This window comes from Rhipicephalus microplus, chromosome 5 (genome assembly GCF_043290135.1).
Source record: "Rhipicephalus microplus isolate Deutch F79 chromosome 5, USDA_Rmic, whole genome shotgun sequence".
Lineage (NCBI taxonomy): Eukaryota > Metazoa > Arthropoda > Arachnida > Ixodida > Ixodidae > Rhipicephalus > Rhipicephalus microplus.
The window spans coordinates 171,337,989-171,353,461 of record NC_134704.1 but is presented as its reverse complement, the minus strand read 5'-3'; the positions used below and the strand labels follow the sequence as shown (position 1 = coordinate 171,353,461).

Below are 15,473 nucleotides of genomic sequence, written 5' to 3'. Positions count from 1 at the left end.
TTCGACCACCTGGTGTTCTTTAACGTGCACCCAAATCTGAGCACACGGGCCTACAAAATTTCCGCCTCCATCGGAAATGCAGCCGCCGCAGCCGAGATTCGAACCCGTGACCTGTGGGTCAGCAGCCGAGTACCTTAGCCACTAGACCACCACGGCGGGGCTGTACGGACGGATGGACGCATGGGCAGATGAACGAATGCATGGATGAACGCGCGGATGGTGACGCGGACGGACGGAAGCACGGATGGGCTGATAGACGCTTCACCCCACTCATCATCATTCACTTCATGGATATTCTGTGATTTATTTTTAGGGAAAAAAGGGGGTACTTCTGTGACGTTAAGCGGGACCGGGTGGGCAAATGGTCATTTAGCATTCTGTATTCCATGACAAAAACATTTTGGTGGGAGAGGGGATTCATGGGCTCAGTGTACTGCCCCCTGACTACTCCACAAAGCTGCAAGATTTGGTGACCGCTGTGACTTCCTCGGTTTATGGTCGCACATAAAAGACATAGGTAGCGCTGCGGCTTCAACGTTTGAACTGCACAATGTAATTTCACACTCACAACTCAATCAAAATGCTTGAGAGTCTTGCAAACTCCACCCATCCTTTCTCCATCTAGCTTTCTGAAATGTTCTGCTTCGCAATACCTGCACACAAGTATGCGTCAAGGTAATCACAGACTGGCTTCTTTATGGTGTAATAAAGGCTTACAGACCCTTCCCAGATAACAAGGAGTTCAGCATGCACAGAGGTACAACACGGAAATGGCAGCTATAGGCCCCTGTGCCGATTTGCAAACCTATGCTATAAAGGTTTCAATAATTGTTTTCGAAAATCCTCAAAATGGCCAACATTCAATATTAGCTCCCTACCTAATTACTTTTACAGCGAAAGCTGTTATGAGACCACTACTCGGGTCACGCGCAGTTGTCCACCACCGCCGCCGGTGTCTGTAACCACCTCGAGCGATATCGGAAAACAAACCTAGCACCAATGACACAGTGGGGATAGAACCAGGGTTCACTAGTTGTCAGCACAGTATTCTACCACTGAGTTACGCCGGTGCTTGTAACTTTTCATCAAACTTGCCTTAGGTAGGCTTGATGTCGGGAAAGCAATCGCGTTCATACGACTTATAAAGCGTCTTAAAGCAGCGAAAGAACAACCAGTCGTCGCATAATGCGAATAGCGTAACGAGTGGGCCGTCCAATACTCCAACCCACCACAAAAGCTTGTTATTGTTCCCTTATTACCTGTGGCGCCATAATTCCTTCAGCCATAATTCCTCATCGTCGCCAGCTGCTGCATGAACAATTGGCACAAAATTTCTGGCAAGTGTTTATTGGATACCACACTTCCGAGAAGAATGACGAAAAATAGCATAGTTATTGCCGGCCTACAACCCAAATAAATTTATTAATAATGGCCTAGTAGGTACCAAGCATGTGTGCTTGTAGTAGTTACCCAATGAGTGTTTAGAAAAGGTTCTGAAGAGCCACTCTTCTAGTTTTTGCTGTGACAGTGCTAGGGCTTCCGCGCAGGCCTGGTGTTTTTTTTTTCTAGTGGTAGACGCCTAAGATGGTCGTCGTTAGAACAATGATCAAATAAATTATGGGTTACCTTTCTAACCGGTCGTTACAGGCACTGGTGTCCCAACAAAATAAATGAAGTTCTTCCTACAGAGAGTCCACGAAAATTTTTAGATTTCGGTCAAACGACCTCTGGTATCTGTTCAGCAGTAAGGAATTCAGAAGAAAACTCACCCGCAAAGAAGACACCGATATGCCAACGAGCGCAAGTAGCAGACGATCAGAAAGATGTCAGTGTTCATGACAACGTTTACATTGTTGTTAGTTGTTCAGCATTCGTGAAGCCGATCGGAAGTTGAAGTCCCGGCTCATTGAGTGTGAATGAATTGCAAGATATTGTGGTACCGCCTTCCACGCTTCTGTTTCTTTTTCGATGGCAGAATATTGATATTCAGGCTATGTGCTAATATGAACAGCTCTCACTTTTTGGACATTTAAAAGAGACGGGAAAGGCCTTCCATTTGACTCAGCCATCAATACCTGCTCAGCGAAACATTAAAATTTGTTCACTTTCTTCCATAACTGATTATATCCAGTGATTTCAAGACGTCTACCATCCTTCGAAAAATTAGTTAAGAAAGCAACGAGCTGACATTGTACTCAGCTTATTTATCACAATCTGCTGAAATATTTGTTAAACAGCATGCCTAAGTCTGATTCGTTCTTCACGTTCTTACTCCTGCAATCTTGGATAGAGTCCATAACCAGATTAAGGGCAGAAGTGTTTCGGACAAATGCGTTGGTGGATCAATATTGGAGATAAATCTTTGGTCAAGAACTTGAAGCCATTAATGTCGTAGAAAAGTCATCGTTGACCTGCTGCTGAAATCGGCAAGGCTGAACGTATATCGAGGAAGCGCCATTTGTGAATGCAGCGACTTTTTTCTTCATCGTAATTTCCAGCAAATAAACTGATGGAGAGGTAAAAAAAAGGGAATCCTCAAGCTTTGCAGTAGACCAAATCTGGGCTTTCCAGTGAGCCAGAGCTATCGCCGAGGAGATCACATGACGCTCCGTGGACGACGGCTCCTCATAGCCTAGACAGGGACAGTGATTCGTCGTTGAATCCTTAATAAAGTTAATTGCCTACCTACTTTAAGCTTTGCCTTTAAGAATTGAATCAATGTCTAAATGCACTCCAAAAATTTAGATCTCCATTACCAATTTATGTTTCTCCGAGCATTGTCCTAGAGTCCGCCAGCCACAAATCATATCTGTAGAAACATTACTCGACTCCCTAAATGTACAAATTCGTGATGGGCATCCTTTAACGATGAAACCTAAATTCATAGACACTGCCTACCACGATATTTTCCCAACTATGCCAAATTATTTCCTCATGGAATTTTAAACCAACTCTTAAACAGCATCTAAATATTCTGCCAATGAATGGGGTTATTGCAGCGGATTCATCGCAAACTGAGGAAAAACTGGCATAGAAATGCCCTCAACTGCCCTCCTGCCCTCAACTTGAGTGGTCTTTTTCTGTACGACAGCCTGATTTTGTCCCAGTTTTTATGGTGGAATTTATGGCCAGAATATTATATCTCCAAAATATAAGCAGTTCAATTACAGTAGTAGCAATTATCCCTGACTCTTTATCTATGCGTTGTTTTCTTTCCACATCTGACAAAACGCCTCTACTAAAGCTTTTAAGAATACTAGTTCTCGCGCACCTTCAATGTCTTCACGTAATTTGGGTACCAGAACATAAGGATTTGTTTTGAAATGAAAGCACTGATTCTTTAGCAAAGGTGGTGCTTTCGGTGCCAATGATTCGGGTTTTCCTATTGACAGCGTACATTAAAATTGCATGATTAGGCCCGCTAAAACTAAAAAATGCTTATCAGACCCTGTCTGACAGCTTCTACAGAATACAAGCACCTCTTATTTCCCCGGATCAGTGAGCTATCGTGGTCGAAAATAGTGGAATTGGCTATAACCAAACTTCGCTGCTGCGTTACATCCCTCAACTTTTACCTGCAAAAAGCAAGTCGAGTGGCGTTTCCTCTCTGTCTTTTTGTAAGAAGGAGAAAACAATTATTCATTACTTTCTATCCTGTCACCGGTATACGTCATTGAGAAGAAGATTCCTAGCACTAACTCTTCAAAACTTGGGTCTGGAAGTATCCGAATCTGTTCTATCACTTGGCGCTTCCACTCTGGGCTACAGTCAGATGGAGGTTTACTACGCCATAGATGAATTTATCAGTCAGTCTTAAAGAATATGGAGCTAAGTTCGTCAACCTTTCAAACATTTTAATACTAATATTCCGTACTTAAGTTTGCTGTATTAACTTTTCCTAGCTTATAAAAGAAGTATTGTGAAGAGATAGTGAAAAAAAACAGCACTTAATTCTCTGCGAATGCCCTCAATCAGGTATGAGTTATGAGAACAGGAGAAGAAGAAGAAGAGTTAAACGCAATAGCGATATCCTGTCTCTACTTGGTACATAAAGCTTCCAGTCCATGAAATCTCTTCGAACTTGCTTTGCACCCTTCATGTCGGATAAGTACAGTAACGTGTGTGTTTTTTGTCGTGAGTGACCGGCTTTTAACTATGACATCATTAAGACGATCACACATTCACGTGCCCGATGACAATGTAGGCTTCTAGCAAGTATTATTATTGGAATATTTCATGTTGTGTTGGGAAGCGTGTGTACAGGACGCGTGTGTTTGTAAAGCACGAAAGTTTCTTTCACTGCATTTAGAAGGTGGGCAATGTATTTTTTTCCTTCATTCACAACATACGTATGGCAGTTTGGTAGAACACCCGCTTTCCATGAAAAAATGCCCGGGTTTGATGCGCACTCGAACCCAGAATTCTTTATTACTTACTTTATGTTCATCTTTCTCTATTTCTCTGTTGCACACAAAATGTTCATTTTTCACTCATAACCAACGACGTCTTCATCGGCCCCGACACCAACGCCGACACCTGAGTTTCTCCGAAGCTAGCTCTTTCACGCTACCCAGTTAAAATGGCTTTGGCATTTGAGTCATCTTAGGCGATTACCGTAAACACCCTGTAAGTTCTATGTGCTTTTGGCGCCATCCTTGTGCAGGATTCACCATAGGATATATGGCGTCCAGGCGTATATGTTAACTACTGCTACTACGCCAAAGGTTTACTCACGATCTTTCCCGTTTTGGTCAGTATGTAAAGGTGCCACTGGCATTTGGTGCTCAAAAGTCACTTTGAAAGCTCTCCTCATATTCATGTTCAATAAATAATGAGCAACTTGACTGAAACGCGTTTCTATTTTGAATGGCACCGATTCACATGACGTAGATATCTTCCCCCTCACACTAGGTGTCTTTTAATCTACCCATGCTGCTACAAAAGATTCGTAAGAAAATGCTCATTATAAGAAATTGATTTCTTGCTAAACTCTACTAATGTTTTTGAAAGTTTTTGCTGGTTGTTGAGTCGATGTAACGATTGCCGATGGCTATTCTTCCTGGTTCTCTTAGGTCTTTATTCCTGAGATATCACAAGCAAGATCTCAGGCAAGAGCTCGGCATCATCATCATCATCATCATCATCATCATCAGCCTGACTACGTCCACTGCAGGACAAAGGCCTCTCCCATGTTCCGCCAGTTAACCCGGTCCTGTGCTTGCTGCTGCCAATTTATACCCGCAAATTTCTTAATCTCATCTGCCCACCTAATCTTCTGTCCCCCTCTAACCCGCTTCCCTTCTCTGGGAATTCAGTCACTTACCTTTAATGACCAGCGGTTATCCTGTCTACGTGCTACATGCCCTGCCCATGTCCATTTCTTCTTCTTGATTTCAGCTATGATATCCTTAACCCCCGTTTGTTCCCTAATCCATTCTGCTCTCTTCTTGTCTTTTAAGGTTACACCTACCATTTTTCTTTCCATTGCTCGCTGCGTCGTCCTCAATTTAAGCTGAACCCTCTTTGTAAGTCTCCATGTTTCTGCTCCGTAGCTAAGTACCGGCAAGATACAGCTGTTATATACCTTCCTCTTGAGGGATAGTGGCAATCTACCTGTCATAATTTGAGAGTGCTTGCCGAATGTACTCCACTCCATTCTTATTCTTCTAGTTACTTCAATCTCGTGGTTCGGCTCTGCGGTTATTACCTGCCCTAAGTAGACATAGTCTTTTACAACTTCAAGTGCACTATTACCTATCTCGAAGCGCTGCTCCTTGCCGAGGTTGTTGTACATTACTTTCGTTTTCTGAAGATTAATTTTAAGACCCACCTTTCTGCTCTCCTTGTCTGGAGCTCGGCAAGAGCAAGAGCTCGGCAAGAGCAAGAGCTCGGCAAGAGCTCGGCAAGAGTAATCAATTCTTTACACTGGCTTACACCAAAGACGTGCGAACACGCGTCGTTAACACGAGGCCGGTTATTCAATATAGTTTCCATTTATTAGCATAGCATTGAGGCTATAAAACAATAGACAGTGGGCGGGTTGGCCTTTGTTTATTCAAAATAGAATATATGTTATCAGGTTTTCCTTTCATGTATTGCCTGATTTCTCAGCGTGATCTTTATTTTCGACAAAGAAGACAAACCATTTGGCGTAGAGATGATTACTTTTGTGTTTCAGGGGCTTCCTTAAAAGCTTGCAATTTCTTTAGTACAAGTACAGGAGGTATTACTGGAGCCTGTCACTGTGGGCCACCTTCGGTATATTGTGTTGTTGTGTGACAATTCTAAGATTGAAACAATGATTGTTTTGTTTTGCTGCTTACTAATGCTGACTCTGTTCATTAGATTCTCGCCACGCATGACTCTGCTTTGTTTATTTTTTTCTGCAGATTTGTACGTGCCCTTGTTCAAAATGAATGCCAAGATTCCTGAAGAAAAACAAAATGATTTTGTTGACGCCTTCAAATCCACGATTTACGAGGTATCGGGCACAACAGCTGGACGCGTTGCGTTCAATTATGACATCATTGTCACACACTCTCAGAAAACATTCCCCATTAGCTTGCTGTTTATGCAGAAATCCGTAACACGAGGAAACAAGAGGAACCTTTGAAACAGTGAAAGACACGCTCGTGGAATGTGTGCATGTTGTAGTGGGACTCCCAGACAAAAAGCAACCGTACTGTACGCATACACCAGTCAAATCCCCGCTGAGTGTAAGGGAAATGAGAAGTCCAACAAAGTATTCTCCAGCTCCAAATATTTCAAACCCTCACGCTGTTGTTCTTCAGTGATGAGAAAATCTAACGTAACCAGCGCCTGTAGGCATTTTTAGTTATTTAATAGTTTTCAAGCAAGGTTCAAATACACTTATTAATGTAGACCTTGGCAATAGATAAAGGTAGGTGTCCTTGTGGATTGGTTCAAATTATTATCACCCGCTTACTGTGCCGAAATTCGAAAAGAAGCCGCCACCTATATCCATTTTTTTTTCTCCAGGATAACATTCTCATTCCCACTAATTAAGTGGGTAAAAAGCGCGTAGTGCCCCATAATCATCCTGCATTCTTCGTATTGTTGCCGAAAGTCAAACACCACCAGAAAGCTCTGTCTGTTTGCAGTGTTGACGCAAACACTGAAAACCTTTGTCCGGCCAAACCTAGAATATGCTAGCGCGATTTTCGACCCTCACCACAATAACCTCACTTACGCCCTCGAATCTGTCCAGAACCGTGCGGCACGGTTTATACTATCTAACTATTCATACACATCAAGCATCTCGGTACTAAAAGCAAAGATTAACTTATCCGATCTGGCTAAGCGCCGCAAAATCGCACGTCTTAACCTTTATAATAAATTCTTCCACTCTTTGCCCTTAGATAACCCATACATCAGAAGAGCCCACCGCATTTCCCGCATCAGTCACTGTAACGCAGTATATCCACCACAAGCCCATACTGTGACCTTTCAGCAATCGTTTTTCCTGCGCACAGCCCAAGACTGGAATGACCTGCCCACTGAAGTCGCCACCATCATCGACACCCAAGCATTTAAACGGCTCATCGAAACTATCCTATCATAACTGCCATTATATTTTTAGTCTTTGTAATACACACTCCCTCATGTAATATCCCAACCGGGACCTTTGAGGTAATAAAATGAATGAATGAATGAATGAATGACGCTTCAAACAGGCCCCTGGAGTGTGCTAGAAAAATTGCTACTCTGTATCTCTTGTCAAGGCCAGCGACAAGCACCTGCGAAATTTAATGCGTGTGTGTCGATGAACAATAACTGTATAATATTGTAAGCGTTGCTGTCCTCAGACGCTCTGAATACTGAAAAAAAAAGGCCTGTGAAGAACATAAAAACGTCGGGACATTGAGAAGCATTGAAAATATTAAAGAGATTTGGTTGTAGATTAAACTACTTTTTATGGGTGGTCACCTTCCTGAACCGTTGGTCACAATAGCTGATCATAATAATGAAAAATAACATTATTATATATGTTAATGAAAGTTCGTTTATAACATTTTATATTCATAAGAACCTTTTCCTTACCTTAACCAACGGGAATATGTGCATGTCATAGCTAACATTTTATTTGTAGGCGTCATCTGTTTTTATAAATATATTGCTTGGCGTCATTAACTCTAGTTCGTTGAGCAAAAGTTTTTATGGTAATCGCTTGTCTCGGTAGCGCAATTTTGCCTCTATCGGTATGTTAAATAAATAAACTAATACCTTAGGGGTGATCTGCAGGATCACCCAAGCTTGGCGAAGCTCGCATTTTTTCCGTGCTCTGGCCTTTTCAATGCACCAACAGTTTTAAAAACTAAAATTCACCCGTCGGCGTGCTGCGTTCCACTTGTTATGAGAGAACACAGCGCCTCATCAAGAGCGGTTGACAAAGTTGGGCGGCGTCTCCTAACTAGAGACATCTTCGATTTTTTGTCGTTCCACTTAGCGCGGAAGTGCACTCATGAAAAAAAGTTTCTGAAAGTGTTTCTAACGATAACTTTTAGAAGCATGGGCGTTTAAATTGATTTTGCAGTATTTGCTGTTTTAACTAAGAAATAATCATTTCTTTGACAAATCGGCATACCCTACATAGTATCCAAATAGATATTTTGTGAAGAACGCGGTGGGTAGCTGGCCGTAGAATAATTATTTATTAAGCAAAATGCTCGAAATTGACGCTAATGATATGTCTAAGTATTTTACTCACAGCCCTATGTTGAACAGCGACATATATCTATATATCTTATTCAATCGATTGTTTGCAGTTGCATAACCATGTAAACAGCAAAAAATAGATACAACCTATAGGCACCCGACAGTGTCTAGAAATATACTATAGCACGACGAAGCTTTTTTAGGCTAAGGTTCGTTCATGAAACTTTTTTTTCAAGGTAGTGACACCTTTCCCTTTCCTCCTCGCCTATCTTCATGAAGCGCCCCCTAGAAGGTTCAAAACTTTCATCAAAAAGCGAATGTTTCGGTTCAGTTGCTACGGTGAATAGATGTAAATGAAACAACATAGTCGAAATGAAATGAGTTCTAGAATAATCGGTTACCTTTAAGAACATAAACGGTACAACACAAGAGCAAGTGAGATGTGTGTTACTTGACTGGAAAGGTTGTGCCGTTTAATAATTTACACCACTAGCCATGGCGTCTAGCGTCATGCATCGTAGTTCGTCGAGTTATAACTTGTCCAGTTCTCTGAATGTGTTTTGATAGTGCTGAGACAAAGTGAACGTGCTTCTCACTGGATCGTGTCAGTAACTACAGGGCGTGACGTTATGACGAGTGAATACAGCCTGCTTGTGCACATGCAAGAGAAAACCATGGCCAGACTGGTACGAAGCTTGATTAGCAGCAATGCGATGACGTTTTTTTTCATTGTGCTCATTTTGACAATCGTGATGCCTGTTGATTCTGGTGCGGTGCTCGGATCTTCTTCAGAAGTGAGAGTTCTACTGGTGGGCTGTGCTGAAGCAGCGCGTTTCAGCTCCTTTGTGTCGCGTTTTCGTCAACTGGTCAAGCATGAGATGTTCCTGAAGGCTCGTCAATTACTCGTTTCAGCTGCTGCGCCTGTATACGTGCATACGCACAAAACTTTGTATCAACTGGCATGCACTAGATGCACATTAGACGCGCTCCTGGCGTTTCAATAAAAACTGACAAATAAACTGGCTTTGCAGATGCGCGTCGACGTACGTTGACGGATTTTCACGAAAGCGTTCGCGTGAAATGTTTCATAGGTACACTTCACGGCATGCTTTATTCCAGATAGCACAAGGCCAGTTGAAGAGAATGAACCCGTTTTTTGTTGTTTTACCGCAACCCAGCAATAAAAAAAAACTCAGCTATTGCATTGCGCGAGCCCGTGAAACAATGTTGGCCGACAGGGCCAACATCGTTCAGCCTATGTCCTGGCTACGATTTTGTCTTTGATCACGATAAGAATCTGGCTTGAGCCATATGCGCATGCGTACTCGTTTTAAACCTTTTGCATAATAATAAATAACACCACTAGCCATTTGCTAGATTACGTGCAAGGAATGGACCAATTACAGGCGTGGATGGCAGAGAAAAGGATATGTAAGCGAGAGAGTGAGGAGGATGGCATAGAGAACAATGAGTGACGCTACCTTGGAAGCTTGTTTCATCTAGGGACCTTATTTTGGGCCGCCTCAGCAATGTTGGTACCATCCGCCAGGAATACCAAAAAAAACAGAAACTCTTGCTGAACGCATTGAGGCATTGAAGTGTCAGTGCCCTTTTTGGCACGCTTTAAAAGAAGGCTTTCTGGGCACTCACATAATCAGCCGTCACCCCCCCCCCCCTCCCCTGCTCATAACTAAAGAAAATAATACGCATGGGCAAGTACGGTTTTGCTGCGCCTACTCGCTAGGCTGTGTGTTCTGGCGCTACTATCAAATCTCGTAAACTACAATGCCAGATGCCTATAGCTAAAGCGGTAGTGTGATACGTAGCGCTTGTGGTTGCGATGATGGGAGCGCGGGTCATTTCTACGAAGAAACACCAGTACTTGGTGCTTACGTAAACAAGTGACATTGACCCGGCGTAACGCTTGTATCATAGGAGTTCATATGTGATGTTTACATAAATTAAATAGCCAGTACCGCAACCACAAGTGACACTTCACCAACAGTACGCCTGAATATAGTATATTTACAACAGAGTTCGGAAACCTGGGGCCACTCTGTGGTAGAATATTTACTGCCACGCACCATTCTTGATCTCGATTCCTCATGGAGCCCTGATGTTCGTTGTTTGAGTTCGTCGGGTCATAGAGGCTGCGATCGGGTCAACGCTGCCACTGCGAATTTTCGCTTGGTTGGAGCCGATGGATTGACTGGGGGGCCTTTATGCACCTCTTTCTTTCTCCTCGGACCTCAATAATGTTCATACTCACTCACTTAACGCGTCTGCATTTAAATTACAAATAGGTCTGTTCTCTCTATTCTTCAATATATCTAAAGTGCCACTCACTTGTGGCTCATACCCGCATCCCACGACCATGTGTAGGAAAGAATTTTATGACTTACGTGATAGAATTTTCACGTTACCCATAATATGACCAGCCAAACACTTTCGTTATGTCCTCTCACCCTCCTTTTCGAATTCGCTCTGCAACAACTTAAAATAAGCGATGAATTGTAAAAGTGAATTCTTTCTCAAAATGTCAATTTTTTGGTTTTGGTTACGTCAAATGCGCAATTCATCGCCCATCATTTTGCTGCATGAAGCTTTGCTGTATGCCGGCTCTTTCAAAATAGAAGCAAAAAAAAAAACCACCCTCCCACTACGGAACCGAAACTTCGAGTGCTAGTTTTGTGAGCATCATAAAGTTAGCCTGATGTGTAGTATTTTGTTGGTTATTTAGATATCATATGAAGTGAAAATACGTCATAATGCTTTACAATCATCATGAACACATCGTTTTCAATCACAAAGTCATAAACTTCTCACTAGGTGAACGCGTCAAGTGGTACATGTTTTCTTTACGCTCGAGGAGACGTACGAGGCCACGCCGCGCAGTTCTAGTGGCTTAGGTACTCGGTGCAGGTCGTGGGATGGAATCTCTGCGTCGGCGGCTGCAATTTCAATAGACACAAAAATGTTGTAGGTCTGTGTGCTCAGATTTCGGTGCGCGTTGAAGAACCCCAGACGGTCGAAATTTCTGTAGCTCTTCTCTCTTCTCTACGGCGTTTTCATAGTGATATGGTGGTTTTAGGACGTTAAACCCCACATATCAGGACGCAAAGGTGAGCATATAAATAATCAAATTTGCCTTTTTTACCGTTGTGAAGCATTTTATTATTGGAAACAGAAGCGCATTTCGTATTCTTTGGCTAACTTCGATCGAGCCTGGTCCTAGCACCGGAAAAGCGTTCATCACTAATGATCCCCACTGCAGCGCGAAAGTGTCGCGTTATGGCACTGATGCTGCAAAACAAGCAAGAAAAAAGATTATAATTTGCCGCTTCTGAAAAGGCACATAGTAGTAAGGTCACAATTGAAGTAGCAACAATTATTCAGAATTTGAGTCTTCCTAATGATCTAGTCTGTGCGCTACACAAGTGTGAAATATTTTTGTTGATTTTTTAGGAACCTCTATTTGAGGTAATTTTTCGTACGGTAGCATTTATAACTTGTTTTCCAATTAATATTTCTTGTTAGGTCTTGACATTTTCCCTTATCACTCCAGCGGGCGTGTGATGAACCTCAATAAAAAAATTGTACCCCAGAATTTAATATGGCTGCCTTTATTACGGATGTCCTCTTGAGGCAAGTGCATACGCTTTGGTCATTTTTACGTTTTTTTTTATTATGCATCATATTTCACCTGTGTGGTCTCATTGCGTAGGCCAGTATATTTATGATCTTCCTGAAAAAAAATAATAAAGTGCCAGACATGTGCAGAAGGCGCAGCACAGTCACAGAAAAAGCTATAACAGCGGTTTTTCAGAGCATTTTCTAAACAGTCATTGGATAACTGCTCCAAGCATGCACACTTGCTTGATGCCCACTATGGCATTATAAAGAATTTAGGGTAGTAAGCCAGCATTCGCTTTGCTATTTTGTCATTCTTCTAAGAAGCGTGGTATCCTCTAAACACTTACAAGGACTTTTGTGCCTATTGTTCATGGAGTGGCTGATGATAATGAGGAATTGGGCCTGAAGTGGGTATGAGCCACAGTTAATAGCTGAACAAAAACAAGCTTTTGTAAGGGGTTTGAGCATTGGACAACCCACGCGTTTTGCTATTCGCACTGGGCGATGATTTCTTCTTCTGTCGCTGTTTTGAATGCTCACATGCGCCTTAACAGTCAGACAGACGAAGAATTTATTGTGGTCCTTTGGAATTTCGTGGTGATGCCCTCTTCAGGGGAATGCGTAGCAGTCGCGGGGCGCTCCCACGTAGGAACCGCAAGACCATAGCCCTCCGCCTTCTCACATGCCCTCTGGACAGCTAGAAGTTGAACTGAGGTCAGCACTGTTCAGGTCAATGTTACTAGTACCCAGTTGCTGAAACCAACGTTACTAGAACTCAGTAACGTTGGTTCAGATCGCAGAACAGGGACCCAGATCGTCTGCTAGCTTACCGTTTTAACTGCAGAAGGGATCGAAAAAGCACATCGCTACTCCTTGGATCCTTATGTATCCCTTCTTTGCTATCACGCTAACTTGAAGTCATGCGAAGAAACAAACGAGGAGGCCCTGAAGGGTAACGTTATGAGCTGGCGTGTCCCGCGACAACCATATACTTGCATGAGCCAGGAGAGTAAGCAGTCGCACTTTTGAAAAAATGTTTGAAAAAATGAAATAATGATCAAGAACATAACGACTTGCTTTTTTATACATTTTAAAATTTATGTTTGCACATTTTACTGCCACCGCGGCAACAAGTGCTAATCTCACCGCGCCGCGGTGGTCCAGTGGCTAAGGTTCTCGGCTGCTGACACGCAGGTCGCGGGTTCAAATCCCAGCTGCGGCAGCTGCATTTCTGATGGAGGCGGAAATGTTGTAGGCCCGTGTGCTCAGATTTGGGTGCACGTTAAAGAACCCCAGGTGGTTGAAATTTCTGGAGCCCTCCACTACGGCATCTCTCATAATCATACGGTGGTTTTGGGACGTTAAACGCCACATATCTATCTAACTAACAAGTGATAATCTCGGAAGCTTTGTATATTAGCTGCTCATAAAATACTTCAGACGACGCTGACAGGTGGCGACCCTGTAGTACGGTGTGCTGCGTCAGCGCTGGCCGTCATCGAAAAAAGAGCGACGTTCGGGGCGCCAAATGACACACTGCCCCATATAGTTCACCATAGCGAGATCACACCTTCCAGTCTAGCTAAGGCCTCACCAATACTTGTTGACGTAACTACTCTACGACGTGCGCGGAGTACTCAGCAATGCGCAATCAACGCGCTCGTTAATGAATAATATGTGTTGAAAATTCGTGTACAAATACTGTCTGTCGTATCTCAGAAGTGCTGACGAAGCAGCTTCATCTAAGTGTAGTGACGTAGGCACTGGGAGAGGAGGGCATGAAGAGGCATTAGCTATAGTCTAGAAGGTGTTGAGCGAGGCATCACGTACACCGACCTAGTCACAAAGGCTGTCCCCCGCCATAGGAAAAGAGAAAATAAAATTAAAATAAAAGTGAGTGAGAGACAAAATACAAGTAGAAGTTTATAGGATGGACGAATGCAAATTTACTGAAGACTCCAACATTTCAGTTCTGTCATCAAGCATGCACGAAAGTACTTGCAATCGTATCATACAAATTATTCTAGGCCCTTTGTATACCCTAAAATTTGAGGCCTTTTCCGTGTAGATAAACTACGTTTACTAACACCCTTATTTTGACCAAGCCTCATGGTCCAAGTTGCTCCCAATATTTCCGCTGTCTTTCTTTTTCTGGCACGTCCCGGCACGTTTTCTTGCTCAATGAATGGCTTGCAATTAGCGAAAAAAAAACACAATATACCACCTAGAGTTGGCGAATTACTGAACTTATCACATGTGAATGCTGCAACAGGTGCTTATTCAAGCGTATTCCTGTTTGGCCTACAAAAGACCTGCCAGCTTTTACGAGAAATTTCTATAATCTTCGCCTGAAAGTATTATTTTCTGCGTGGGCATATACCTAAGCATTATAAAAAAGCTGTCTATGAAAAAGTGAAACAGAAAATAAACCATGTGGCCAGCATACGATTCAATGACCTTTGGGTCAGTAGTGGAGCGTAACACCCACTATGCCACCGTAGCAGAGCAGCTGAGCCTGAGTGAAACTAGACCGTTTTGAAGTGACAAAGGCGGGGTGCTTTTGTATAAAAGGGTCCCAGAAAATACTACCACCTGAGGCGCTGGCATAGCTACCACGAGGCTCTGTGGCGGGAAAATAGGTGGATGATGATGGTGGTGATGATGATGATGATGATGATGATGATGATGATAACGACGACTCCACTATGGCTATTGCCCACTCAGCGGGATCGGCCAAGTATTTAGGGTATGAATTTAAGGCCTTTCAAATGATGCGTAATCCTAACTGAAGGTGGATAAAGCACACGTAAATACAGAGAGTGGAATAATTTTTGGCCATTTCAACCAGACAGAATAATATGTATCTTCCATTGAAATTGCAGTAATTTCGAACACGATTAAAAGTTATGTTTAGAATTTGCTTAATAGTACTATAATCACAAATATGCAAATAAGAATTTTGAGGCGCATTTGTTTTGCTTCACGAAGATAACTGCAAACGTCATCATAGGTATTAATGTGGCTGTAGCCCAGAACCGAAGCACCAAAGGAGCGGATATTCTCAATGGTGAAGGTCAGCTTAAGGTTAGCAAATGGGATGACAAGGAGACGTTTTCTTAATAGTCTGTAACGGCGACAGGACAAAAATATTGCTCTATGGATTC

General features: G+C 42.7%; 1 protein-coding gene across 4 annotated transcripts in view; it reads left to right on the top strand.

Moving 5' to 3' along the window:
• LOC119174122 (uncharacterized) overlaps window positions 1-7,675 on the top strand; it is a 101,784-nt gene extending 94,109 nt beyond the window's left edge. For 3 of the 4 annotated variants that reach the window (XM_037424932.2, XM_037424929.2, XM_037424930.2), the window contains one exon: window positions 6,390-7,675. In XM_037424932.2, coding sequence (XP_037280829.2) covers window positions 6,390-6,613 — 224 coding nt within the window. In that variant the 3' untranslated portion in view covers window positions 6,614-7,675. The remainder of the gene's footprint in view (window positions 1-6,389) is intronic. The other variant, XM_037424931.2, reaches the window with a different exon arrangement.
• The last annotated feature ends 7,798 nt before the right edge of the window (window positions 7,676-15,473 follow it).